At 42.6% G+C, this 25,283-nt stretch overlaps 2 protein-coding genes across 6 annotated transcripts in view; one reads left to right on the top strand and one right to left on the bottom strand.

Moving 5' to 3' along the window:
• Nucleotides 1–3,701, bottom strand: part of LOC132761278 (zinc finger protein 318-like) — a 36,022-nt gene extending 32,321 nt beyond the window's left edge. For both annotated transcript variants that reach the window (XM_060754014.2, XM_067464415.1), the window contains exon 1: nucleotides 3,286–3,701. In XM_060754014.2, coding sequence (XP_060609997.2) covers nucleotides 3,286–3,540 — 255 coding nt within the window. In that variant the 5' untranslated portion in view covers nucleotides 3,541–3,701. The remainder of the gene's footprint in view (nucleotides 1–3,285) is intronic.
• Nucleotides 3,702–5,267: 1,566 nt separating this feature from the next.
• The window catches only part of ABCC10 (ATP binding cassette subfamily C member 10), a 31,582-nt gene continuing 11,566 nt past the window's right edge, over nucleotides 5,268–25,283 (top strand). Inside the window, exons 1-12 of one of the 4 annotated variants that reach the window (XM_067464408.1) lie at nucleotides 6,789–6,972; nucleotides 9,168–9,189; nucleotides 9,237–9,432; nucleotides 11,176–12,538; nucleotides 14,299–14,526; nucleotides 15,805–15,961; nucleotides 16,557–16,696; nucleotides 17,684–17,763; nucleotides 19,985–20,156; nucleotides 21,504–21,602; nucleotides 23,762–23,951; nucleotides 24,633–24,710. In XM_067464408.1, the coding sequence (XP_067320509.1) occupies nucleotides 9,272–9,432; nucleotides 11,176–12,538; nucleotides 14,299–14,526; nucleotides 15,805–15,961; nucleotides 16,557–16,696; nucleotides 17,684–17,763; nucleotides 19,985–20,156; nucleotides 21,504–21,602; nucleotides 23,762–23,951; nucleotides 24,633–24,710 (2,668 nt within the window). In that variant the 5' untranslated portion in view covers nucleotides 6,789–6,972; nucleotides 9,168–9,189; nucleotides 9,237–9,271. Of the gene's footprint in view, nucleotides 5,495–6,788; nucleotides 6,973–7,716; nucleotides 7,792–9,167; nucleotides 9,190–9,236; nucleotides 9,433–11,175; nucleotides 12,539–14,298; nucleotides 14,527–15,804; nucleotides 15,962–16,556; nucleotides 16,697–17,683; nucleotides 17,764–19,984; nucleotides 20,157–21,503; nucleotides 21,603–23,761; nucleotides 23,952–24,632; nucleotides 24,711–25,283 lie in introns of those variants that run through there. The other 3 variants (XM_067464405.1, XM_060754015.2, XM_067464406.1) reach the window with 3 other exon arrangements.

Here is a 25,283-nt window from a genome sequence, read left to right as displayed (position 1 = left end):
CAAAAGGGTTATGTATAAGTTTTTGGTCAATTTTAGACTTTGTTTGGTTATTTGGAGTGCTGATTCAGAAAACCGCATTATGCCACCCAGTAGTTGACATCAGCTGTCCCACAGAAAACCTTATTTAATAAGCTTTGGCACTAACAGAAGTTTTCACAAGACAAAGTTGCTCTCATTGCAATGGTGTAGTAATAGTGACGCTGTGTACCATATTTTAGTTTCTTGGACGTTGGAGTATATCTCTGGAGAATAGGGTTTAAATACCCACTCAAACATGGAAACCCACTGTTCAACCTTTGCCATGTCTCACACTTCCAGCCTCTAAGGAAGGCACACCTCACTGAATAAGTATTTCATAGAAAACCCCATGTTAGGTTTGACCAAGGTTTGCCATAAGTCAACCCCACCCCCTGCCCCCAGCATATATTCTAAGTACATAATGGAAATAGGGCCCAAATCTGAACACAACATTGATTTTGTTTTGCCAACTCCTTATACAACTAGCTTGATCTTTTAAATAAAGTTGCACGTGAAACATAGCATGTGTAACTATCAGAAAGCAAAGCTATCATCCTCTCAGCCACTCATGCAGACTAGTTTGGAGTATTTCAGATTTAGGATGAGGGATGTTCAAAATGTAGTAACATGATTAACTAAAGGCTCACACAACCCTGAGCTTCGGATCTGGCGAGGCACTGGTTGATTTTTGTTCCCCAAGGATCTAGGGCAGTGGTTCTCAACCTGTGGGTCCCCAGATGTTTTGGCCTTCAACTCCCAGAAACCCTAACAGCTGGTAAACTGGCTGGGATTTGTGGGAGTTGTAGGCCAAAACACCAGGGAACCCACAGGTTGACAACCACTGATTCTAGGGGGTGTTTGATGTGATTTGTCCAATCTGGCCAAGGGAGATCATGCTTTCTCTGCAGTCTGCAGAAAAGCTGGGGAATGGAGACCTGGCTCAAAAAGGCATGCATCTACATCAGAGCTTTCCAACCATTTCATTTAGGAGACATGCCATCCTCTTGCGACACAGCAATTCAGTTTTTACTAGCAAAGTGGAAGCTGAACCAATCAATAGTAAGAGATATGGGCATGGTCATAAACTTATTTTATATCAAAGCATTGCATAAATTAGTACAAAACTGATAAAAATATAAGGAGCACAAGGAGCTACATATCTTTTGACCAAAAACGGGCAACAGCAACCTCATTGTCTGTAGCCTCCAATAATCTTTCCTCTGTACATGAGGCAGGGCATAGTGGTCAAGCATACAGATGCAGAGTTGTCTGTTCTGCTCCACAGTCACACAAGATGTGGGATTCTTTTAGGCAGTGTCGTTTTGCCAGGTTGTCTTTTGATCTACCCACTCCGATTCTGAATCTGTTCAGGGATTTCCAAGTTGCTCATTCTTGGTTTGCCCCTAGAGCAAGACCCTCATGGAGTGCCATCCAATTGGGATTTCATAGAATCATAGAGTTGGAAGAGACCTCATGGGCCATCCAGTCCAACCCCCTGCCAAGAAGCAGGAAAATCGCATTCAAAGCACCCCTGACAGATGGCCATCCAGCCTGTTTAAAAGCTTCCAAAGAAGGAGCCTCCACCACACTCCAGGGCAGAGAGTTCTACTGCTGAACGGCTCTCAGTCAGGAAGTTCTTCCTCATGTTCACATGGAATCTCCTTTCTTGTAGTTTGAAGCCATTGCTCCACATCCTAGTCTCCAGGGCAGCAGAAAACAAGTTTGCTCCCTCCTCCCTATGACTTCCTCTCACATATTTATACATGGCTATCATGTCTCCTCTCAGCCTTCTCTTCTTCAGGCTAAACATGCCCAGCTCTTTAAGCCGCTCCTCATAGGGCTTGTTCATTTTAGTCCCCCTCCTCTGGACACATTCCAAGATTGTCAATATCTCTCTTCAATTGTGGTGCCCAGAATTGGACACAATATTCCAGGTGTGGTCTAACCAAGGCAGAATAGAGGGGTACCATGACTTCCCTGGATCTAGACACTATGCTCCTATTGATGCAGGCCAAAATCCCATTGGCTTTTTTTTGCCACCACATCACATTGTTGGCTCATGTTTAACTTGTTGTCCACGAGGACTCCAAGATCTTTTTCACGCGTACTGCTCTCGAGCCAGGCATCCCCCATTCTGTATCTTTGCATTTCGTTTTTCCTGCCAAAGTGGAGTATCTTGCATTTGTCACTGTTGAACTTCATTTTGTTAGTTTTGGCCCATCTCTCCAATCTGTCAAGATCGTTTTGAATTCTGCTCCTGTCCTCTGGACTATTGGCTATCCCTCCCAATTTGGTGTTGTCTGCAAACGTGATGATCACGCCATCTAACCCTTCATCTAAGTCATTAATAAAGATATTGAACAGGACCGGGCCCAGGACGGAACCCTGCGGCACTCCGCTCGTCACTTCTTTCCAGGATGAAGAGGAAGCATTGGTGAGCACCCTCTGGGTTCGTCCATTTAACCAATTACAGATCCACCTCACCGTAGTTTTGCCTAGCCCACATTGGACTAGTTTATTTACCAGAAGGTCATGAGGGACCTTGTCGAAGGCCTTACTGAAATCAAGGTACGCTACACCCATGGCATTCCCCACATCTACCCAGGAGGACCCCAAGATTCTTTTTCACACTAAACCCTCTGGTTTAGTTGCCCAGAGGGATACTCTTGCTGTTGCTGAGGGGATGTTAAGAGGAGTGGTGGTTGACATGTATGGGGACACAACAGATCACATGAAGATATTTCACTTACTGGGGTTTTTTAATGATTTGTGTAGTGACATACATTTTGGGTTTTTTTGTGATTTATAAGCAACAGTATGGTACTAATACCAATAATGTTATTAGTACTAATTGGCACCTTTGCTGGACAACAATGCATGCTTATTTTACACAGACTGAAGAGGTTTACTCCTTACGAAACGCGACATAAGAATGCCATTCTAGATCAGATTATTTAGCTCAGGCACGGGCAAACTTGGGCCTTCCCTCCAGGTGTTTTGGACTCCAACTCCCACCATTTCTAACAGCCTCAGGCCCTTTCCTTTTCCCCCTCAGGCGCTTAAGCGCCTGAGGGGGAAAAGGAAAGGGCCTGAGGCTGTTAGAAATGGTGGGAGTTGGAGTCCAAAACACCTGGAGAGAGGGCCCAAGTTTGCCCGTGCCTGCCTCCTCAGCACATGTGGAATAAGAAGCCATAAACACTGGATGTCATCCCGACCAAGCTATGCGCCTACACTGCAGAATTAATGCGGGTTGAAGCCCGAGCGTACCCGGCTACTGCGGCGCGGGGAAGGCGAGCGTCGAGAGCCGCGGCCGGCGGAGGGGGAGCGGGAGCGGTGGCGGCGCCGGCTGCTGCGGCTCCTCGGCGAAGGCGAGCGGCGCGGCGGGCTGCGGCCTCGGGAGGGCCCCGAGCGCGAGGAGCGGGAGCCCGAACTGCTGCTGCTGCCGCTCTCTTTAGCCCGGCTGGAGGACAACGACGAGGACGACGACATGCCCGGGAGGCCGGTGCTGCCGGCGCGGAACATGGCGAGGCAAAAGGTCCAAGGAGGCAGGCAGGCCTCCCTCACGCCTCCATCCCTTCTCCCAACTGTGGGAGGCCGTTCCCCCTCTCACAGGCGCATGCGCGCAAGCACCCCTCTCTTCCCGCTTTCCGTCCGTCCTGAGAAAGATGGCGAGCCGTGAGCGGTTTCCGTCATGCGCGCGAAAGATGAAAAAGGGAAGGGGCGTGTCCCAAATGGAAGGGGGCGTGGCGAGACCAAAGCGCGGAAAGAAACAAAAAAGCGGGAGGGAGAGGGAGAGAGGGGGGCGGAGCTCCTGGCGCGTCCGTGCGTGGTGACGTCATCCTTGAGAGGCGCCTGTCTTGAGGCTGTCGAATAGGCATGGGCAAACTTGGGCCTTCCAGGTGTTTTGGACTTCAACTCCCGCCATTCCTAACAGCCTCAGGCCTGAGGCTGTTAGGAATGGCGGGAGTTGAAGTCCAAAACACCTGGAAGGCCCAAGTTTGTCTATTCCTGTTGTAGAAACTGCACTGCGGAATGATGCTTCAGGGTTATAGAATTCTGGGAGTTGTAGTTGTATGAGGGGCTGAGAGCCTGACCTTTGTTGCCACAAGAAACTACACTTCCCAGAATCCTATAGCCTGGAACCTATGGACATTCTATTTGTTTATTTATTTATTTATTTATGTGCTAGGTGTACCCGCCACGCGTTGCTGTGGCCAACCTTCCCTCCCTCTTTCCTTCCTTCCCTTTTCTTCTTCTCTCCTTCCTTCTCCACTTCTCTTCTCTTTCCTTCCTTCCCCCCTTTTTCTTTTCCTTCTACTTTCTCTCCTTTTTTTTCTTTCTCTACCTCTTCTTCCTTCGCTCTTTCCTTCCCTCCGTCTTTCTCCTTCTTCCCTTCCTTCGCTCACTCTTTCCTTCCTTCTCTCCTTCCTTCCTTCTCTACCTCTTTCCTTCTTTTCTTCCCTCCCTCTTTCTCTCCTTCCCCTCCTTCCTTTGCTCATTCTTTCCTTCCTTCCCTTTTCTTCTTTCCTTCTCTCCTTCCTTCCTTCTCCACCTCTTTCCTTCTTTCCCCCCTTTTTCTTTTCCTACTACTTTATCTCCTTTTTTCCTTCTCTACCGCTTTCCTTCCTTCTTTCGCTCTTTCCTTCCCTCCCGCTTTCCTTCTTCCCCTCCTTCCTTCTCTCACACTTTCCTTCCTTCTTTTTTTCTTTACTTCTTCCTTCTTTCTCTATCTCTTTCCTTTCTTCCCCCTTTTTCATTTTCCTTCTACTTTCTCTCCTTTCTTCCTTCTCTACCTCTTTCCTTCCTTCCTTTGCTCTTTCCTTACCTCCCTCTTTCTCTCCTTCCTTCGCTCCCTCTTTCCTTCTCTTTTCTTCTTTCCTTCTTCGTTCTCCACCTCTTTCCTTCCTTCCCCCTTTTTCTTTTCCTACTACTTTCTCTCCTTTCTTCCTTCTCTATCTCTTTCCTTCCTTCCTTCCTTCACGTTTTCCTTCCCTCCCTCTTTCTCTCCTTCTTCCCCTCTTTCCTTCACTCGCTCTTTCCTTCCTTCTCTTAATTGGCAGTGTAGATTCATATAATCCAGTTCAAAACAAATAAATCTGGATTCAGAAACTGGATCATATAGCAGTATAGATCCAGCCTCATTTGGTTAGTTCTGGCCCAGTTTTCATAATCTAATTTATGATCCTATCATGGCTGAGGTGTTCTTAGCGTTTCACTGCTATTAATGCTGATGCAATTTTCATTGCCAGCTTTAGCCTGGTTCTGATTGTAGAGAAAGTTTGGACCTCTATAAAACATATTCCTTATCTATCAGCAATAGTGAAAACAAGATAAGGACAGAACAAAGTCTCACGTTGAAGGTGTCTTCACAGTTCAGAGGCTGAAATCACTCAGATCAGAAGACAGTGGTGAATTTCTTGTTGTGTTCAGACTGCTATGGAGGTTCCTTGTCTTTGAAATACTGTGAATATCTTGGGTAAGTACTAATTAATTAATTATTAGGCTAAATAATTGACCAGCCATCATCTGAAGCAAGAATGGAGCAGGAGTGATACCGGCAAGTTGCCAACGTAAACACTCAAATTGCCTTTGGTTTGGCAGTAGGTGGAGAACTAAAGCCCCTTCTACTGTAGGGACAAAAAGACCAACCTCATTGGTTCTTCTATCTTTCTAACAGCAGAAGCCTAATAACAATAGTACTGTTCAAATGTCTGACCCTGAGCTGTGAAGTCACCGGCCGGCTGATCTACTTATATGTTGCTTCTCAACATGCCTGTGAGAAATTAGGGAGTGAGGGTGTGCAGTCTTATCTAGCAACTTGTGTCCATGAGCAATGGAAAGCATAGAGAACAATAACTTCTCTCTGTGGCAGCATTTTCTAAGCATCAGCAGTTTCTGGCAAGCAAGGCCTCCCTGCAAACAGGACATCTGGAATTTGCAGTCATTCAAAAATCACATTTTAAAATCATATCCCTCTCACTACACTGCCATATAAAATCCAGATTATCAGCTTTGAACTGGATTTTGTGGCATCATAAACTCATATAATCCAGGTCAAAGTGGATTATATTGATCATCTACTTCGATAATCTGGATTATATGGCAGGAGTTGTGGAAGTTGAAGTCCAAAACACCTGGAGGGCCCAAATTTCCCTATGCCTGGTTTACACTGACTATAGAATGCAGTTTGAAATTGCATGTCATGGCAGTATAGATGAGATCTAAAAACATATACCAAAATAATAAGGACGAGGAAGCACTAGGAAAACATAATATCTGAACCACTGTACATTTCTGCAAACAAGGCAAAACAAAATTAAATAAAAATTACATCACATTAAAATTTAAAAGAAGGAAGGGGATTTCTAACTGCCTGACGTTTAAATTGGATCAGATGATATTACAAAAAGCTCCATTTGATCAGTGATAGAGAGAAGTGTGCATGAAAACGTGATCAGCCCTGACTCTCAATATACCTGCCTAGTACTACTTAGCCCAGGCCTCTTCCACACAGCTGAATAAAATCCCAAATTTTCTGCTTTGAACTGGAATATATGACAGTGTGAACTCAGGGCCCTTCCACACAGCCCTATATCCCAGAATACCAAGGCAGGAAATCCCACATTATCTGAGTATGGACTCAGATTACCCAGTTCAAAGCAGATATTGTGGGATTTTCTGCCTTGATATTCTGGGATATAGGGAAGGGCCCCCAGTTTCCTGCCTTTTTTGTCCTTAAATGCCTGCGAAACCCTTTCTCGACAGCAGGGGTCGCTGCAGAGAAAAACATGTTGCTTTCACCTAAGGCAGCAAGGAGCCCATAGACATAGGAAAGAAAAACATAGAAACCCCTAGCCTTTCTGTTTCCTGAAACCAACCAAACAGGAAGCACAGGCAGTGTTGGATGTAACTCTATGAAAGAAACCGGCTTCGGAGTGGCAGAACTTGTTCCAGGTAGTGCATGTCAAAGGGGATGGCGGTGGGGAGTTTGATAAGGAATGAGAATTGAATGCAAAGTCAAAGTGGGGTGCATGGGGTCAGCTGGGGAGGACGAGGAGACTGGGTAGAAATTGAGCTTTTTGTAATATAAACTGATCCAATTTGAATGTCAGGCAGCTAGAAATCCCCTTCCTTCCGTCCTTCCTTCCTTCCTTCCTTTTGAATTTTAATATGATGTCTTTTATCTTTTGAATTTTAATATGATGTAATTTGTATTTAATTTTGTTTTTCCTTGTTTGCAGAAATGTACAGTGGTTCAGATATTATGTTTTCCCAGTGCTTCCTCGTCCATATTATTTTGGTATATGTTTTTAGATCTCATCTATACTGCCATGACATGCAATCTGTGGTCAGTGTAGACCAAGCATGTGCCAACTTGGGCCCTCCAAATTTCCCCATGCCTGGTGCAGACTCATTGAGTGCCATTTAACTGCATTATTTGAGACTGAATCTACACTGTCATATACTGTAATCCAGTTCAGTGCAATCAATCAGCACTGAAACTGGATTATAGGGCAAGGTAGATCTTAGCCTGAGTCTACATCGACCATATAATGCAGTTTCAAACTGTATGATATAGCAGTATGGATAGGGCTTTGGAGCAGCTTCTGATGAGGCTTTTATGACACTATCACTGAATTTTATGGTGACTTAAAGGCAATGTCACACTTTGCTCCTAACCTTCCCTTGTCTTTTTAATTTCCTTCTTCCTTGTTGCAGAAAACCAATAAAGGAGGAGTGTAATACTTTTTAAATTCAGACACCAACTTTCTTGTAAGTTGCCAACAAGTCGGTTCACATTAGAATCATAGAGTTCGAACAGACCTCATGGGCCAAGAAGCAGGAAAATCGCATTCAAAGCACCCCTGACAGATGGCCATCCAGCCTCTGTTTAAAAGCCTCCAGAGAAGGAGCCTCCACCACACTCCAGGGCAGAGAGTTCCATTGCTGAACAGCTCTCACAGTTAGGAAGTTTTCCCTAATGTTCAGGTGGAATCTCCTTTCTGTAGTTTGAACCCATGGTTCCGCATCCTCGACTCCAGGGCAGCAGAAAACAAGATTGCTCCCTCCTCCCTATGACTTTCCCTTAGCTAGAGTATAAGGTTGTGATTTTTAATATTATTTTTAAATCAGACACTTGTGCTAGTTGCTAATCCACTCAGGAATACATTTTCCAGAACTGCATTGATGGGTTTTATAAATTAATCAGACTCAGTGAAAACAATATATTTATATTTCATATGTGTAGCTCCCCACAGAACCTTACTCTGCTGTTTTTAGTTATGTAGAAGTAAGCTTGAGCTCTTCAAGATTGCGCTTGCAGACCATCAAATTTGTCGCATTTTTATTACACTAATACAGGCCTAGTAACAAATTGCTTGCCTCGCATCTGAAAACCAGGCGGAATGCAGAAAAAACTTGTCACCAAAACATTAAAGTGACAAAGTGGCCACAGTTAATATGAGAGCAAACGACATAGTGTTCCTATCACCAGGTTGAAGATTGAGATATTTCTGTCATTTTTAATGCTTATGTAGAAGTGGGGAATTTCACCCCATTTTGCTGGCAGTTGGTTCCTAGGAGACAAAATTGGCCCACCATAAGACTGTAATTTAAGTTTTATAAGGAATTGCAAGTATCTGAGCCAATATAATGTATGTGTCAGCCTCACTTAACCTGAATCAGAATGATTTTTTCGGATTTATTTCTTATTAAATATAAAGTATCTTTGATTTTTTAAACTTTTATGCAAATAATAATAATATAGTGTTAAGTTTTAGTTGCATACAGTAATGACATTGGAACTTCTACTATATTTTTCAAACTAAGGTCATTTAAACATATTGTTTGGTGTTTAAGGGGCAAGCGCACACCCTGGCCTCACCTCTGAAATTCCGTTTTCTCCAAAACCATTAAAGATGCAAGTTCTGTCTTCAGCTTTCACTCTCTTTACTGGTGTCATAGTGCGATGGTCATCAATGGGAAGCCTATCCACTACAATGAAATGATGGGTCTTCATGTGTGACCACCATGCCTTTCCTTGGAAGGAGAAAAATGGATAGAACTGTTTTTGTTTCATGTATCAATTCATAGTCCTTTTATAAAGAGACAGAATGTAGTGGTAAAATATGTTTATTCTTCCCAACAAGGATTGTCAAGCAAGAGCCACAGTTTCCTTTTTTAATGTTTCATCCATTGTTTTCCACTCTCTCCCCCAGGATCCCTTGGGTGTTGTGCCTTTGCCTAGAGAAGGATGGAGGAGATCCTAGCTGGTCTGTGTGGGACCAGTCCAAAAGACCCTCTTCCTGTCTGGGTCCATGACAATGTTGGACACTGCTTTAACCAGCTGATATTAAACATGATTCCCCATGTAATACTTGCTGTAATCAGTGCCTGCTACATAGGAACACCAAGGTATGGTTAATATTTCATAAGCAAGATGTCATTCAGTATGTTTATATGAGAGATGAATACATTGTTGAATTTTTTCTTGTTTCTTAGCTGTTTAAAAAATATATATACTGTATTTGCTTGAATCTAATGCTCAGCTTTTTGAGCTAAATTACCTTGCCAACATTAGAGTGCACATTAGATGTTCGTAATACAATAATCTTAGTCCTGAGCTGAAGCAAAAGGGAAAGCTGCTTCAGGAGCACCTGGAGCTTTTATTTGAGGAATGTCATCTGTATTTTATGTAATCCTGGGATTTGTAGTTTGGTGAGGCACCCGCCTTCTTTGACAGAAAGTCTCAAGACCTTGTAAAACCACAGCTCCCACAATTTCATAGCGTTGAACCCTACTCATTACATTTATCAGCAAATGCTTTTTTGGTTTCAGAGTTTTGAAAATTGAGGTGCGCTTTAGATTCAATGGTGCATTAAACTTGAGTAAATATGGGTATAACCACAGACAGCATACCAAGACAGCACAGTTGTTTTTCTTGGACCAGCATGGCAAGTACAAAGAGCAGTTTACTGCCGTTGAGATCCTCAGCCCAAAATGCCTATCTGTGCACATGTGTGTGCATAGTATAGTATTATACAGTAACTGGGTGTGTGTGTATCTGAATATCCACTTCAGGCTTTGAAAACCCCATATATAGTCATATATCAGTCAACTGCAAGTATAGGTCCAGGAGAAATGTTGAGACGAAAATTATAGGTTTTGATATGACCCGGTGTTATGTCAAGGGTTTTGACAGTGTTTCTTAATACCTAAATGTATATGTTCCTATTCTAACGATTGTTCATTTTTTGGTGCTGGTCATCCATTGCAATAAATAAATAAATAAATAAATAAACAAACAAACAAAGGGAGAGGTAAAGGCACCAGCGTCACCTTGGTGTAGCTGACCCTTCCTTTTTTTTCTCATCCAGGCATTCAAAAAGGCCAGAAGCAGCGCCATAGTGGAGAAAGGAGAGAGCACTGGTGCTTCTTTTAGGTTCTCTCAGGATGGACTCCAGTGCTTCTCAACCTGTGGGTCCCCAGATGTTTTGGCCTTCAACTCCCAGAAATCCTAACAGCTGGTGAACTGACTGGGATTTCTGGGAGTTATAGGCCAAAACACCAGGGAACCCACAGGTTGAGAACCACTACCCTAAATTCTTGTCTTTCAGCATTGTGTTCGGAGAAGGGGATAGCTACATTTCCTTAAAAGAGTTAAGAGACAGTACTTGCATTGACCCATGAATAGGTTGACTCAATTTTTGGTGCATATGGAATCTGTTATTGAAATAGGTGATTATATACAATGAGGGTGCATTTTTGAGCCTGTGAGATCTATATAATGAGGTGATTCTTCCTCTTGGCATGATTGAGTTGCCTTTGGCTCATGTGTAGCCGTTGTCAGTTCTGCCACTGCTTACATGAAGAAATGGTTGAATCGTTTGTGTTTCTTAGCTGTTTAATACAGCTAAGAAACACAGCTCTGAGTCCCCTTCGGGGTGAGAAGGGCGGAATATAAATGTTTTAAATAAATAAATATATATATAACCACAGACAGCAGACCAGGCAGCATGATTATTTTGCTTGAACCAGTTTCTGTGAACTTGAGAGACTCAGCAATGAGCTATGTAGAGTTGTAGATAAATATGTGTTGGTGTTAGAGAAGAAGAAGAAGACACTACGTTTTAATGTTTTCCCTTCCCTCTTTTCTAGGTCTTCAGTCTCTCAGGCTGTGAACAAACCTGGATGGAAATGCAGAATTGCTGCGTCATTTATTCTTACTGGTTTGGCCATCCTTGACATAATCCCTGCAAGTGTCTGGCAACAGAAACTAAATCCCTTATACTTAGAAGTATTGTCAGATGGCATTGTCGCTGTGGCATGGCTTACCCATAGCTTGGCGCTGCTTGCTGTCTACAAGTCTCCGTACCGTTTCCAGCGTGGCCCAGTAATTCTACTAATTCTTCCAATTCTCCCTGTTCCTTCCCTTATCATCACATTGGTGTGGCACTTCCAGACAGAACTAGGTGATCAGCATATTCAGCCTGTCACTATCTTTAGGCTGTCCATACTTTGTTTGCAACTGGTCTCTTTGCTTCTCTATTTTGTTGGGTACATCATTCATGTTGTTCAGAGGCCAGATTCTTATTCTATCAATGACTCATACCAGCATGAGCCCTTGATTTCAGGTATTTCAGAACCCACCTGGCCAGGAGTGGCAGAAGATGGAGAAAGCTGGCTGTCTCGTTTCTCCTATGCTTGGATGAACCCCCTGATGAAGTGTGGCTATCAGCAGAAGCTACATCGGCCACAGGATACCTTTCATCTACCTCAAAAGCTCCAAGCCAATAGAGTCCGCCAGCACTTCTCTTCCTGCTGGCAAAAAAAGGCAGCTCTCAGCCAAGAGCATGAAAATACTGCCTCTTCCACAGACAGATTATTTGCCCCAAGTGAAGAATTCTCAGTTCCAAGGTTGTCTCGTAAGACTCAAAAGTCCGTACGCCTTATGTCAGTGCTGCATGCCGCCTTTGGGCTACGCTACTATTCCCTGGGCCTCCTCAAACTGGCTGGCAGTCTGCTGGCGTTCTCTGGGCCCCTGCTTCTGAATCTGCTGGTCAGTTTCATGGAGTCGCGCAAAGAACCTCTGAGCAACGGGGTGATGTATGCACTTGGACTTTTTGCCGGTTCCTTCTTGGGTGCCATTTTAAGAAACCAGTTTAATTATGAGATAAACAACACAATGCTGGTGGTGCGCACTGCAGTCATTTCTGCTATCTACCAGAAAGCCCTTCGAGTGAGTGGAAGTAGTCTGTCTGGCTTCACCACTGGTGAGATTGTCAACTTTATGAGCACCGACACTGATCGGCTGGTCAACTTCTTCCTCAGTTTCCATGAATTGTGGAGCCTTGCCTTCCAGTTTGCCATTACTTTGTACCTCCTGTACCAGCAGGTTGGAGTGGCTTTCCTGGGAGGACTGGCTTTGGCTCTGCTACTCGTTCCTATCAATAAAGTGATTGCGAATCGCATGATGGAGAGTAACAAAGAGTTGCTGAAGCACAAGGATGTACGAGTCAAGGTGAGATGCAAATATATGTGTTTTAAGACTTGCTTTATGTTTCCCTTTAGGTTCTTTCTGTAATGTAGGGGTGGGGAAGGGCAACTCCTTGGGTCATTTCTGAGACCTTGAAGGAAATCCCAGTCCTACACACAATTTGAAAAACCTTTTTTCAATTTATTTAAAACTAAAAATATGACACCCCCCCCCCAACAGCCTAGTTAAAATTTCCTGTTTACTCCCTTGAAAGAGAACAAACTTCCAGTGCTATTCAGAGCACTAGGGTAGAAGACAAAACAATTATTCACTTTACTAGCCATCCCCTGCCATGTGTTGCTGTGGCCCACATGGGGGTTCTGTGTTGGAGGTTTGGCCCAATTCTATTGTTGGTGGGGTTCAGAATGCTCTGTGATTTTAGGTAAACTATAAATCCCAGCAACTACAACTCCCAAATGTCAAGATTCTATTTTCCCCAAACTTCACCAGTGTTCACATTTGGGCATATTGAGTATTCATGTTGAGTTTGGTCCAGATCCATCATTGTTTGTGTCCACAGTGATCTCTGGATGTAGGTGAACTTCAACTCCAAAACCAAAAGACACTGCCCACCAAACCTTCCAGTATTTTCTGTTGGTCATGGGAGAACTGTGTGCCAAGTTTGGTTCAATTCTATCATTGGTGGAGTTCAGAATGCTCTTTGATTGTAGGTGAACTATAAATCCCAGCAACTACAACTCCCAAATGACAAAATCATTTTTTTTGAGTGAAGGACATACATTGGGTTGTTAGGTGTCTTGTGTCCAAATTTGGATTCAATTCATCCAGTGGTTATTGAGTTCTGTCAATCCCACAAACGAACATTACATTTTTATTTATATAGATTTATATTCCGCTTTATCTCCCCAGAGGGACTCAGAGCAGATTATAATACTCATATGAGGTAGACATTAAATGCATTTTACACACACAGTGAACAACAGCATACAACACAGACAAAGGTAAAGGCCTTCCCCTTTTCCCGGCCATGGGGAGGTGCTCTTGTTCCATTTTCCATGCCGAGGAGCCTGTTGTCTGTGGACATCTCCAGTTGTTGCCAGTATGTCTGCATATCTGCATGGGGTGCCCTTTTACATTCCCACCGAGGCAATACCTATTGATCTACTCACATTGCATGTTTTCAAACTGCTATGTTGGTGGTAGCTAGAGCTGACAGTCAGGAGCTCACCCCGACTCATATCTTTGAACTGCCAACCTTCAGGTCAGCAGCTTTCCTGCAGCTAGTGGCTTAACCCACTATGCTACCGTGTCAACATAACTGTGATGAAGTTCTTTGATGCAACCCCTATTGAATAAGGAGGAGCTGTGCAAAAACAAACAAACAAAAGAATCATACAATAATAGAGTTGGAAGAGACCACGTGGGCCATCTAATCCAACCCCCTGCCATGCAAAGCATGTGCAGAGTTCTGTTTTGATTAAGATTGTTTAAGGGATTTGGGGGTATTTTCTCAGCTCTAGTAACTGAAAAGGAAACCTTCTGAATGTAAACTGTGCTCTTGTTTCTTGGGTAACATCTCAGTGAAGGTCTTTTGGTTTCTTCATATAGTAACCTAATTGTAATGATATTCTTATGTACTTGCTTCTTCTGATAAAGTACCAACCCAAAAAAGATATGCTGTTTGGTCTGATACATGTATCTTAAGCCATTGCTGAATTAGAAGGTTCTCTGTGGACACGTTATATTCTCTCTGACTGTTCTCTTATGTCTTCCTCTGTCTCTAGCTTATGACAGAGTTCTTGTGTGGTATGCGGGTGATCAAGTTCTACACTTGGGAACAGCATTTTGGCACAAAAGTGCATGCTTGTCGAGCCCGGGAGCTGAAGAGTCTTCAAGCCCTCAAGTATCTAGATGCTGTGTGTGTCTACCTTTGGGCAGCACTGCCTGTGGTTGTCTCTATTGTCATATTTATCACTTATGTTCTACTTGGTCATCAGCTTTCAGCAACAAAGGTAAGAGGTATGACCATTCTAAGGTAATTCCTCAAGCTGGATTTGAAAACAGACTGCTTTATTACCAGCTCATTGGTGACCTTTAATTAAATTTCACCGAAAATACCAGTTGTTTCCTTTTAAAGTCCAAAACCCTAGTATACTTTAATCACCTTCTCATTCTGCCTATCCACTGAGATTAACTAGTGAGACGTTTCTTTGTGCTCTGTTGCTAACGGAACGCTAATTGACTGGAACACACAAAAAGACATTTTCCACCATGACAAACATTTTTTCTGGAATTCTTTCCATCCTCAATTTAGTGTTTTGTAAAACAGTAAACATATTCCTGCTGAATCGCAGGTGCAATATAGTCTGATTTCTCCATGTACATATTTAGGCAACTTTTACTTCCCAAGATGCATTTTGACAATAGCAAATACTGTACATATGAAAGTCACATTTATTTTAAATAGTCAGGCCCCTTCTACACTGCCATATACAATCCAGATTATCTGTTTTGAACTGGAATATATGGCAGTGTAGATTCATATAATCTAGTTCAAAACCTATAATGTGGATTATCGTCTTTGATAATCTGGATTATATGGTAGTGTAGCAGGGGCCTCAGAGGTACCACCAGTGTGTCTTTTTTTACCTTCTTAAACCATCACGTGTTCCTATCGCTTACTTCTGTGCTAAATATGGTGTCTTTGGAGCAGACCTTGGATCAACATGTTGTCCAAATGTGGAATTTGACATGCAAAGCAAAATTCCACTTGAAAATATGTTTCTAGTTAGTAAATTAGAATTTGACATTATTTTTCAAAATATCCAACCTTTAAGAAACAGTAATTGTGCCCATAGCTTTTAAAGCCTAAATTTCAGTGCCTCAACCATCTGACTCGTTTTCTAAAATTCCTGCTGGATTTCCATTTGCTCACTGAAACACTTCTCTCATTTTCTTCCTCCACTGATGCCCATGTTTTTGTTACCTTAGTCTTAGCTATTCACGAACATATTTATACAGAGGAAGCATGCATTTTAATAAAGCAAATAATAAAATAAATGAGTGCATTTGCACTTCATTTGCAGAGATCAAAGCACAAAATTTGGATCCAGTTTCGTTGCTGTGAAATGTGCATATTAGTTTGTTTATTATTTTTGTCACACATATACCTGAGCACAGGCTTTCCTCTTCAGTAGGACTGTTGCTGTTTGCCTTTTCTCCATTGCTTCCTACTTTACTAAAATGCTGCTGTATTTATTAGATCTGGAATACCTGTCTTTCCACCATAGGTGTTTACAGCTTTGGCCCTCATTGGGATGCTCATTCTCCCTCTCAATAACTTCCCCTGGGTGTTAAATGGGATCTTGGAAGCCAAAGTATCTTTGGATCGAATCCAGCACTTCCTTGAGCTTACAGACCAAGATCTGGATGCTTATTACAGCAGAGGTATGGTGAAGTTGTGAATTAGGGGTGTACAGTCTTGAATGGGGTAGGACACCTGAATGGAGGCAGAGGTACTTCTGGTTCATTAGTTGTCAGCATAATAACAGATAGGGGGTGCACTGTTTATTTGTTCACGTATACTCCATCTTTCTTTCAACAATAAGACTCTAAGCAGCTAGCAACACATTAAAAAACAATATAAATTAAAATTATACAAAAATGTTGAAGCCTCCGGTAGCACAATGGGTTATACCCTTGTGCTGGCTGAATTGGTCAACCAACAAGTTGGCGGTTTGAATCCAGGGAGTGGGCTAAGCTCCCGTCTCTCGAGCTCTAGCTTCCCATGCGGAGACATGGGAGAAACCTCCCACAGGATGATAAAACAAACATCCAGGCATCCCTGGGCAACACCCTTGCAGACAGCCAATTCTCTCACACCAGAAGCTACTTTCAGTTTCTCAAGTCACTCCTGACATGAAACAAAATACAAAAATGTTAATAAAATAATAAATATTCAAGTTATTTTAAGCAACCAGTTCCCAAACACATCTCTTGGAGACTATCTCCCTGTGACTATGTTACTGCTTTTCTCTTTCAGCTGGCCCTTCTGATCCATGTTCTCTATTAGAAATGCACAATACTACCTTCTCATGGTCAACACCAAGCCATGATAACAATGAACCACAAAGACCTAGCACAAGTTTGCAACTTTATATTCAAGATCTAATGGTGGCAAAGGTGAGCAAGGAAGAGCACTGCTACATGCAACTGCCATTATATGTATTTAATATGGTAGGCTGTGTATTTTATTTTGTGGATAGAGCAAGGATATTCTTTAAAGTTTATACTAATAAATATGAGGGTTATCTGGAAAGTAAGGTTACAAGATTTTTTAAAAAATACAAAGAATGAATATGTTTTAATAAAACTTACATGGATAGTAGCATAGGTATTACATTTTTTCCACATAATCACCGTTCAATTCAATACATTGTGTCATCCGTAGGACGGGTTTTAGATGCCTGTGTCAAAGAAGTTTCCCTCCGCCTTTTTTAGCCATTTCATCACTTCAGATTTCACCTCGTCATTGGAAAAGTGTCTTCCACCAAGGTGTTCTTTCAATTTAGTGAACAGATAATAGTCACTAGGTGCAAGATCGGGGCTGTGAGAGGGGTGGCTTAAAACATCCCAGCCAAATGAAGTCAATAACTCTTTTGTTGCATGAGCGGTGTGCAGACATGCACATCTTGAAGGAGACAGACTCCTGCCATCAGCATGCCACGACGTTTATTTTTGATGGCTCTGCGAAGTTTCTTCATGGTCTCGCAATATATTCCATACTCATTTTGACACATGCTGCCTTGACATTACGTCCTCTCTATAAATGGAAACAATTTTGCGATAAATCGCAGTGGCGTTCATGTCCTTAGCATTTAGGTAGCGTATTACAGTGCAAACTTCACACTTGGAGGGAAACGGGATGAGGATACTCATCTCTAACCTTCACCACAATGAGCTGCTGACGACTGGCACTGCTCGTTCACTTCCGCTGACTTCCCGCTACACAACAGTGATACCAACTTCTCCCAAGAAAATTCTCCGCGAGAGCTATGTGCCTTGTAACCTTACTTTCCAGATAACCCTCATAGATTACCCTTTCTAAAATAGTATAGCAAGACTGAGTACTAATCTGCAAAATTATTGGTGTGTTTTCCCCATCTCTAGGGTGCACTGATTGGTGTTGTTGGAAAGGTTGGATGTGGAAAGAGCAGTTTGCTTGCAGCTATCACTGGAGAACTGAGAAGGTAAATAGTCAGTGCCATGTTGATTCTAATTTCATAGAAGCCATGGTTTAATTTGCTAGATCTTAACTTCAATCAGTGTTAATCTGAGGTCAAACTTGAATTCCATGAGTAAAGTTGGGCCACAGATTTATCACCACCATAAAAACAAATTAATAATGTATTGATCCTATATACTCAAAACTGGAACAGCAGTGCATTAACTTATGGGTCCAAATAACAATAGAGTATAGGGGAAAAAATATACCAAGATTGATTATTTTTATTTATGTGGTCAGTGTGAATAAAAACAGCAACCATCAGTAGTGAAGTAACTACTAAAGCATCCATTTAAATATGAATATATTATCAAGACTCTTTCATTCTGATTGCTTTTAAAACATATTAAGTTTCCTGTTGTTCTAATTGCACAACACGTCAGCACTAAATTCATACCTCGTCATGTAATGCACTTGAACAGCAGGCCCACAGATGCCTCAATTTCCAGTAGAATAGGAAGAACAAATGAAAAGAACAAAAGGAAAAAAAGAAATCCAAACAGTGGGTAGCCTAACAAAACCAAGCACTTGGTCTCTTCCTACAATGTAGTTCTCCGCATTATTCCTACAAAGGTGTCCCAATTGCAATCTGAAAGCAGTGTAGGCAATGTCAGGTTTTTTCTTATATTTCAGAATAGGAAGCAATCTGAGTACCTGATTTAAAGCTAACATGTAGAAATTTATTTATTTGTTTGTTTGTTTGTTTATTTATTACCATATTTGAATACCGCCCTTCTCAGCCCGAAGGCGACTCAGGGCGGTTCACAGTTGGCAACAATTTGATGCCTCAACAATTATAAATAAGTAAAACAATAATAAAACATTGTTAAAACATTTAGCATAAAATATAAAAATATAAGGAACCGTACAAAGCCATAAAAACATTGTCATTAGTGTCTCCTTGTCAAAATCACTATTCAATTGCCAGAATAGATCTATCCTGGTCCCCAAAGAGACTGAAGGATGAACTCTGAGAGGTTGGCAAAGCGAAAAGGCTCTTTTCCTTTCCCCCACCAAATGCTGAGAAGGTGGTTAGAAGGCCTTCTTGAGAAGATCTCAGAGCTCAAATGGATTTATAAAGTATGTGTTGGAATTCAACTCCAAACTACCCAAGTCGCAAGTCCTCAACGAGGAGCAGTTAGCTAGTTTAGTATAGACTAGTGGTTCTCAACCTGTGGGTCCCCTGGTGTTTTGGCCTACAACTCCATAAATCCCAGCCAGTTTAGCAGCTGTTAGGATTTCTGGGAGTTGAAGGCCAAAACATCTGATGAACCACTGGACTAAAGGTTTCCCTTCCCCCATGTCTCCTTTATGACAGTTGGGAATGTATCTATTCCTTCTCTCCTCTCTATTTCTACTCTCATTCTGATTGGTTGTGTAGAAAAGATATTTTTCTACTGCAAGCCTTTACTCTGACTTCTGTTTCTTGCATCTTTGTATGTGCTGTGTGCTTTGAGATCTCTCTCTGCTTGTGTGTCAGAGAGATGTAGTGCTCGGATGATTTTTCCCTCTCTTGAAACCTTAGAAGAGATAGGTGTTAAAGTAGCTCAGACCCAGTTATTTAACTAGTTAGAAATGCAGTTATTCTTTATTATTGTAAATAAACCTTTTGTGGCTTTTTAAGATTGGACTCTGCATCTTTACCTGCCTAAGCTCTTAATTCTTTACAGCCACAACCAACGGCACTTCACACTCTGTTCACTAATGAGCTTAATGCTCAACTTTAAGTGTCCTGGTTGTATTTTTGGGTGCTCTGCTGTATTTTAGGATAGTTTCCCTAACAGTATGCATTATAGGTCACCACCAGCACTTTGAATTGTACCTGGAAACAGAGCAATAGGTAGTGGAGCTATTGTAACAGGTAGTGGAGTTGTGCGCTCCACTGACAATCGTTCACATCTATTGGTCCATTATAGTGCGCACTTTTTACACATGAGATTCTCAGTCATCTCCTCTGCAGTCAGTTTTAGCAGCACTTGAGTATCAGTTACTTCTGGACCATTCACAGAGTTAATGCAACAACTCTTCCCATTGCTACTAGTACAATCCCTCAGAAGGGGCAAGATTTATTTCACAAAACAATGCAACTTGAAAATTTAATGCTAAATCCATTCACACGGCGATTTTATTTATGTTTTTCTTCTTTTAAATTTTCTGTGCTGCCCATTGTTGTGGGATACGTACAGACAAGGAGAGCAGGTTTACATTTGGGACCTGGACAAAGGATTCGGATTGGCTACACAAGAGCCTTGGATCCAGTTTACCACGATTCGAGAAAACATCCTGTTCGGAAAGGAATATGATGCCAGATTTTACCAGAAAGTAATAGAGGCCTGTGCTCTCACTGATGACTTGAATGTGAGTGTCCCCTAATATCCCTCAGAATCCTAGGAATCAGAGTGCTCTAGTATTTTAGTAAAATGACCAATGTGTTGTCAAAGGCTTTCAAGGCCGGAATCACTGGGTTGCTGTGAATTTTCCGGGCTGTAGGGCCATGTTCCAGAAGCATTATCTTCTAACATTTCTATGACAGGCATCCTCAGAGGTTGTAAGGTTTGTTGGAAACTAGGCAAGTGAGGTTTATATATCTGAGGAATGTCCAGGGTGGGAAAAAGAACTCTTGCCTGTTTGAGGCAAGTGTGAATGTTGCAGTTGATTAATATTGAATGACCTTGCAACTTCAAAGCCTGGCTGCTTCCTACCTGGGGAAATCCTTTGTTGAGAAGTGTTAGCTGGCCCTGATTGATTATTGTCTTGAATTCCCCCCCTTTTTTAGTTTTGCTCTTTATTTACTGTCCTGATTTTAGAGTTTTTTTAATACTGGTAGTCAGATTGTGTTCAGGCAGCAATTAATTGTTTAAACCTATTAATCTGCCCAATTGAGAGTTAAGAACAACACATTTCACTTGGTTAAAAGGTAAAGGTAAAGGTGGTCCCCTGACATTAAGTCCTGTCATGTCTGACTCTAGGGTGTGGTGCTCATCTCCATTTCTAAGCCCAAGAGCCAGTGTTGTCCGTAGACACCTCCAAGGTCATGTGGCCGGCATGACTGCATGGAGCGCCGTTACCTTCCCACCAGAGTGGTACCTATTAATCTACTCACATTTGCATGTTTTCGAACTGCTAGGTTGGCAGAAGCTAGGGCTGTCAGCGGAAGCTCACGCTGCTCCCCGGAATCGAACCTGCGACCTTTCGATCAACAAGCTCAGCAGCTCAGTGCTTTAACCCACTGCGCCACCGGGGGCTCCTCATTTGGTTAATAGACAGTATATTTTCAATATTTATGTTCACTCCCAGTATTTTATTTCTACAGTCATAGCTCTCTCAGGAGAAAGCTCTTGTCTAGGTATATTCTTATGCTCAATCTTAAGGTGAAAGGAAACTGGAAAGGAAGAACATTTTGCTTAGGTTTCAGGTTTGCAGTATTATCCTGTGAACTATTGCAACATCATATTCCATACTCCAACGTAGTGTTGCCAAACTCCCAACATAATACATGGAGAAGTTCTGCTCCTCTGCTGTAGTGGATTGAAAACAATAAAAATAGAATAAATATATGGTCCAATTTCAGTGACAGCGAGAGAGTCTTTTTGTTTTTGTATAAACTTTTGGTTTGTTCATCGTATGCCAGTGAGTCATCCAAGAATCAGAAGCACCAATTTTCTGTATTAGTTCAACAAGTTTTAAATTTTTTCTTTCTTCCAGATTTTGCCAGCAGGTGATCAGACAGAGGTGGGTGAGAACGGAGTGACCCTCAGCGGGGGACAGAAAGCCCGAGTTGCACTTGCTAGAGCCGTTTACCAGGTAAATAAAAGATTGTAGGAAAGTAACTCTGTTCTTTCCATGCCATTCCTACTAGGCCTGGGTAACAACGCAAAAATTTGTTTCTAAAATCGTTTTGTAATTGGGGGTTTTTTTTGTTTCGATATTTAAAATAATTACAAAATTTTCCAAAAAAAAAGTTCGGTATTTACGAAATTTCGTAAATATTTACAAAACATTTTGTAAAGATGGTGCCCTTTTTTTTTCAATATTTTTAAAATATTTTTAAATTTAATTATTAATTTAGTAGAATAGGGAGGAGAAATTAAAATTATTATTATTAAATTTAAATTATTATTAAGGAGGGAAGGCAGGCACTCACTCTGGCGGGCCCTCTCGCTCGCCGCTCGCTCTCCGCTCGCCCGCCCCTCTCGCTCGCCGCTCGCTCGCCCCTCTCGCTCGCCGCTTGTGGGGTTCAGAACGCTCTTTGATTGCAGGTGAACCATAAATCCCCGTAACTAAAACTCCCAAATGTCAAGCCCTTCCCTGACAGATGGCCATCCAGCCTCTGTTTCAAAGAGTCTCCACCGCACTCCCTCTGGGGCAGAGAGTTTCACAGCTGAATGGCTCTCACCGTCGCCGCTCGCTCGCCCCTCTCGCTCTCCGCTCGCCCGCCCCTCTCGCTCGCCGCTCACTCGCCCCTCTCGCTCGCCGCTCGCTCGCCCCTCTCGCTCGCCGCTTGTGGGGTTCAGAACGCTCTTTGATTGCAGGTGAACCATAAATCCCCGTAACTAAAACTCCCAAAGCCCTTCCCTGACAGATGGCCATCCAGCCTCTGTTTCAAAGAGTCTCCACCGCACTCCCTCTGGGGCAGAGAGTTTCACAGCTGAATGGCTCTCACCGTCGCTGCTCGCTCGCCCCTCTCGCTCTCCGCTTGCCCGCCCCTCTCGCTCGCCGCTCGCTCGCCCCTCTCGCTCGCCGCTCGCTCGCCCCTCTCGCTCGCCGCTTGTGGGGTTCAGAACGCTCTTTGATTGCAGGTGAACCATAAATCCCCGTAACTAAAACTCCCAAAGCCCTTCCCTGACAGATGGCCATCCAGCCTCTGTTTCAAAGAGTCTCCACCGCACTCCCTCTGGGGCAGAGAGTTTCACAGCTGAATGGCTCTCACCGTCGCCGCTCGCTCGCCCCTCTCGCTCTCCGCTCGCCCGCCCCTCTCGCTCGCCGCTCCCTCGCCCCTCTCGCTCGCTGCTCGCTCGCTGCTCGCTCGCCCCTCTCGCTCGCCCTCTCGCTCGCTTGCTCAGCCGGCGGCATCGGCAGGCGGCCATCTTACGTATTTCCGAAATGGACGGAAATACAAAATTTTTTGGCGCCTGCCGTTTCGATATTTAAAAACACTTCCGGGTTAAAAAAAAAGTTTTGTAATCGTTTCGTAATTACAAAAATAACGAATTTTTAACGAATTAACGAAACGAATTGCCCAGCCCTAATTCCTACCTCTAGTACCAAAGTGTTGGTGAAAGACATCATGCTTCAGAACATCCATTACATTAATTGAGATGTACAGGCAGTTCAAAAACATGTAAATGTGAATAAACAAAAAGGTACCATTTCTGCGGGAAAGTAACGGCGCTTCATGCAGTCATGCTGGCCACATGACCAGGAGGTGTTTACAGACAACTCCGGCTTTTCGGCTTAGAGATGGAAATGAGCCCCTGACATTAAGCCTAGTCAGATATGACTAGACTTAATGTCAGGGGAAACCTTTACGTTTACCTTACAGGTAGTTTCTGAGGCCCCTTCCACACAACCATATAACCCAGAATATCAAGGCAGGAAATCCCACAATATCTGCTTTGAACTGGGATATATGGTAGTGTGGACCCAGTTCAAAGCAGATATTGTGGGATTTCCAGCATCAATATTCTGGGTTATATGGCTGTGTGGAAGGGCCATGAGTTCCAAACATTCAACTTACAAACAACTCATAGTTAACAACAGGGGTGAGTCAACAGGGAGGGCGAGAAAGCTGCCTCTTGGAAAGGAAATCCACTTGTGAAATAGTTACCATGGGAAAAAGGTGTCTCATTCCAATTTACATACAAATTCAACTTAAGAACGAACCTACAGAATCTATCTTGTACTGCCTGTACTTCTATGCTGCCCTAAGAGGGGCATTGATTAATATTAATATTTTTCCATAGGAGAAAGAACTGTACCTTCTTGATGACCCACTGGCAGCTGTTGATGCGGATGTAGCCAATCACCTAATGCAGAAGTGCATTTTGGGAATTCTCGGACATAAAACCAGGATTCTTTGCACCCACAGAACTGAGTTCTTAGAGAAAGCTGATATCTTATTGCTGATGGACAATGGCAAGATCATCCAGACAGGTATAGCTGGTGCCTTCTATTAGGCTTGTCTCTTTCAGCACTCCCTTCCATTTCATTCCCGAAATAGGAATGTGGCATATTTATTTATTTATGGAATTTAATAAAATGTAGGATTTAAATGGAAAGCAGTATATTAGCAAAATAGCCATGAGTAGGGAAAAGAGCAAACACAGTGCAGGGAAAAAATAAAGATTAGAGGAATTTATTAGTGTTATGGAATTATTAAAGAGAAAAGAAAAATGGAGCCCCCAGTGGTGCAGCAGGTTAAACCGCTGAGCTGCCAAACTTGTTTCAGCACTCCCTTCCACTTCCCTCCCCAAAGTGGGAATGTGGTCGAATCTGGGGAGTGGGGTTAGCCCTAACTTCTACCAACCTAGCAGATCAAAAACATGCAAATGTGAGTAGATTAACAAGTACCGCTCTGGTGAGAAGATAACAGTGCTCCATGCAGTCATGTCGGCCACATGACCTTGGAGGTGCCTACAGACAACGCCAGCTCTTCGATTTAGAATTAAAGATGAGCACTACTCCCCAGAGTGGGATACGATTAGACTTAATGTCAAGGGGAAACCTTTACCCTTACCTTAAAGAAAAATAGGTCAGGCTTCCAAATAGTGATTCATGAGCAAGGGTGAACTACCATTGAGCAGAGATTTTGAAGTCTGTTTTACTTTCTTCTAGGAACTCCAGGAGAAATTCTACCACTGGTAGAGGCTGCCTCTAACTTTAGGAGGATGGACAAGAGAAAAGAGAACAAGAGTAGGTATTGGGCATTTTTAGAATGGCCTTGTTATGGCTCTTCAGATCTCTGGTAACTGCTGAAATGCTGAAAATATTTATAGATTTGCAGCCTTTTTATTCTCTCAGGACTAAAGGACTAGAATAAGGAGTACAATTTGTTTAAAAATCTGGAAAAAATTGTTTTCTTTTTGCATGACATGATTTTTTTTCTGGCTAAAATTATCACACAGAAAAACAGTATCTTGTTGTACTGATATTGTTAGACTGCAAACCCTAGCAGCCCTGGCAAGTAGAGTATAGGCAATGGTGAGGAGTGCTACTTGTTGCCATCCAATAGTATCAGAAGTGCTGTACAATCTCCATCCTTTATTGAGAAAATGCTAGTAGAATCTTCCTCACGAAGAGCTGATTGTGTATTTATGTTTGCCAGCATGCTTAGAGATTGTATATAATGCCAAACATAAAACATGCTGATGAAAAAATTAACTAAAAGAGTAAAAGCTACTAGAGTTAATCAAACCTACTTTCATTTCTATGTGACATGGTACACATTTATTAATTTTTTAGATGAAAATGCATTCCTCTGCCATA

Source organism: Anolis sagrei, chromosome 1 (assembly GCF_037176765.1).
Source record: "Anolis sagrei isolate rAnoSag1 chromosome 1, rAnoSag1.mat, whole genome shotgun sequence".
Classification (NCBI taxonomy): domain Eukaryota; kingdom Metazoa; phylum Chordata; class Lepidosauria; order Squamata; family Dactyloidae; genus Anolis; species Anolis sagrei.
The sequence above is the reverse complement of the archived record's forward strand: the minus strand, read 5'-3'. Positions and strand labels throughout refer to the sequence as shown.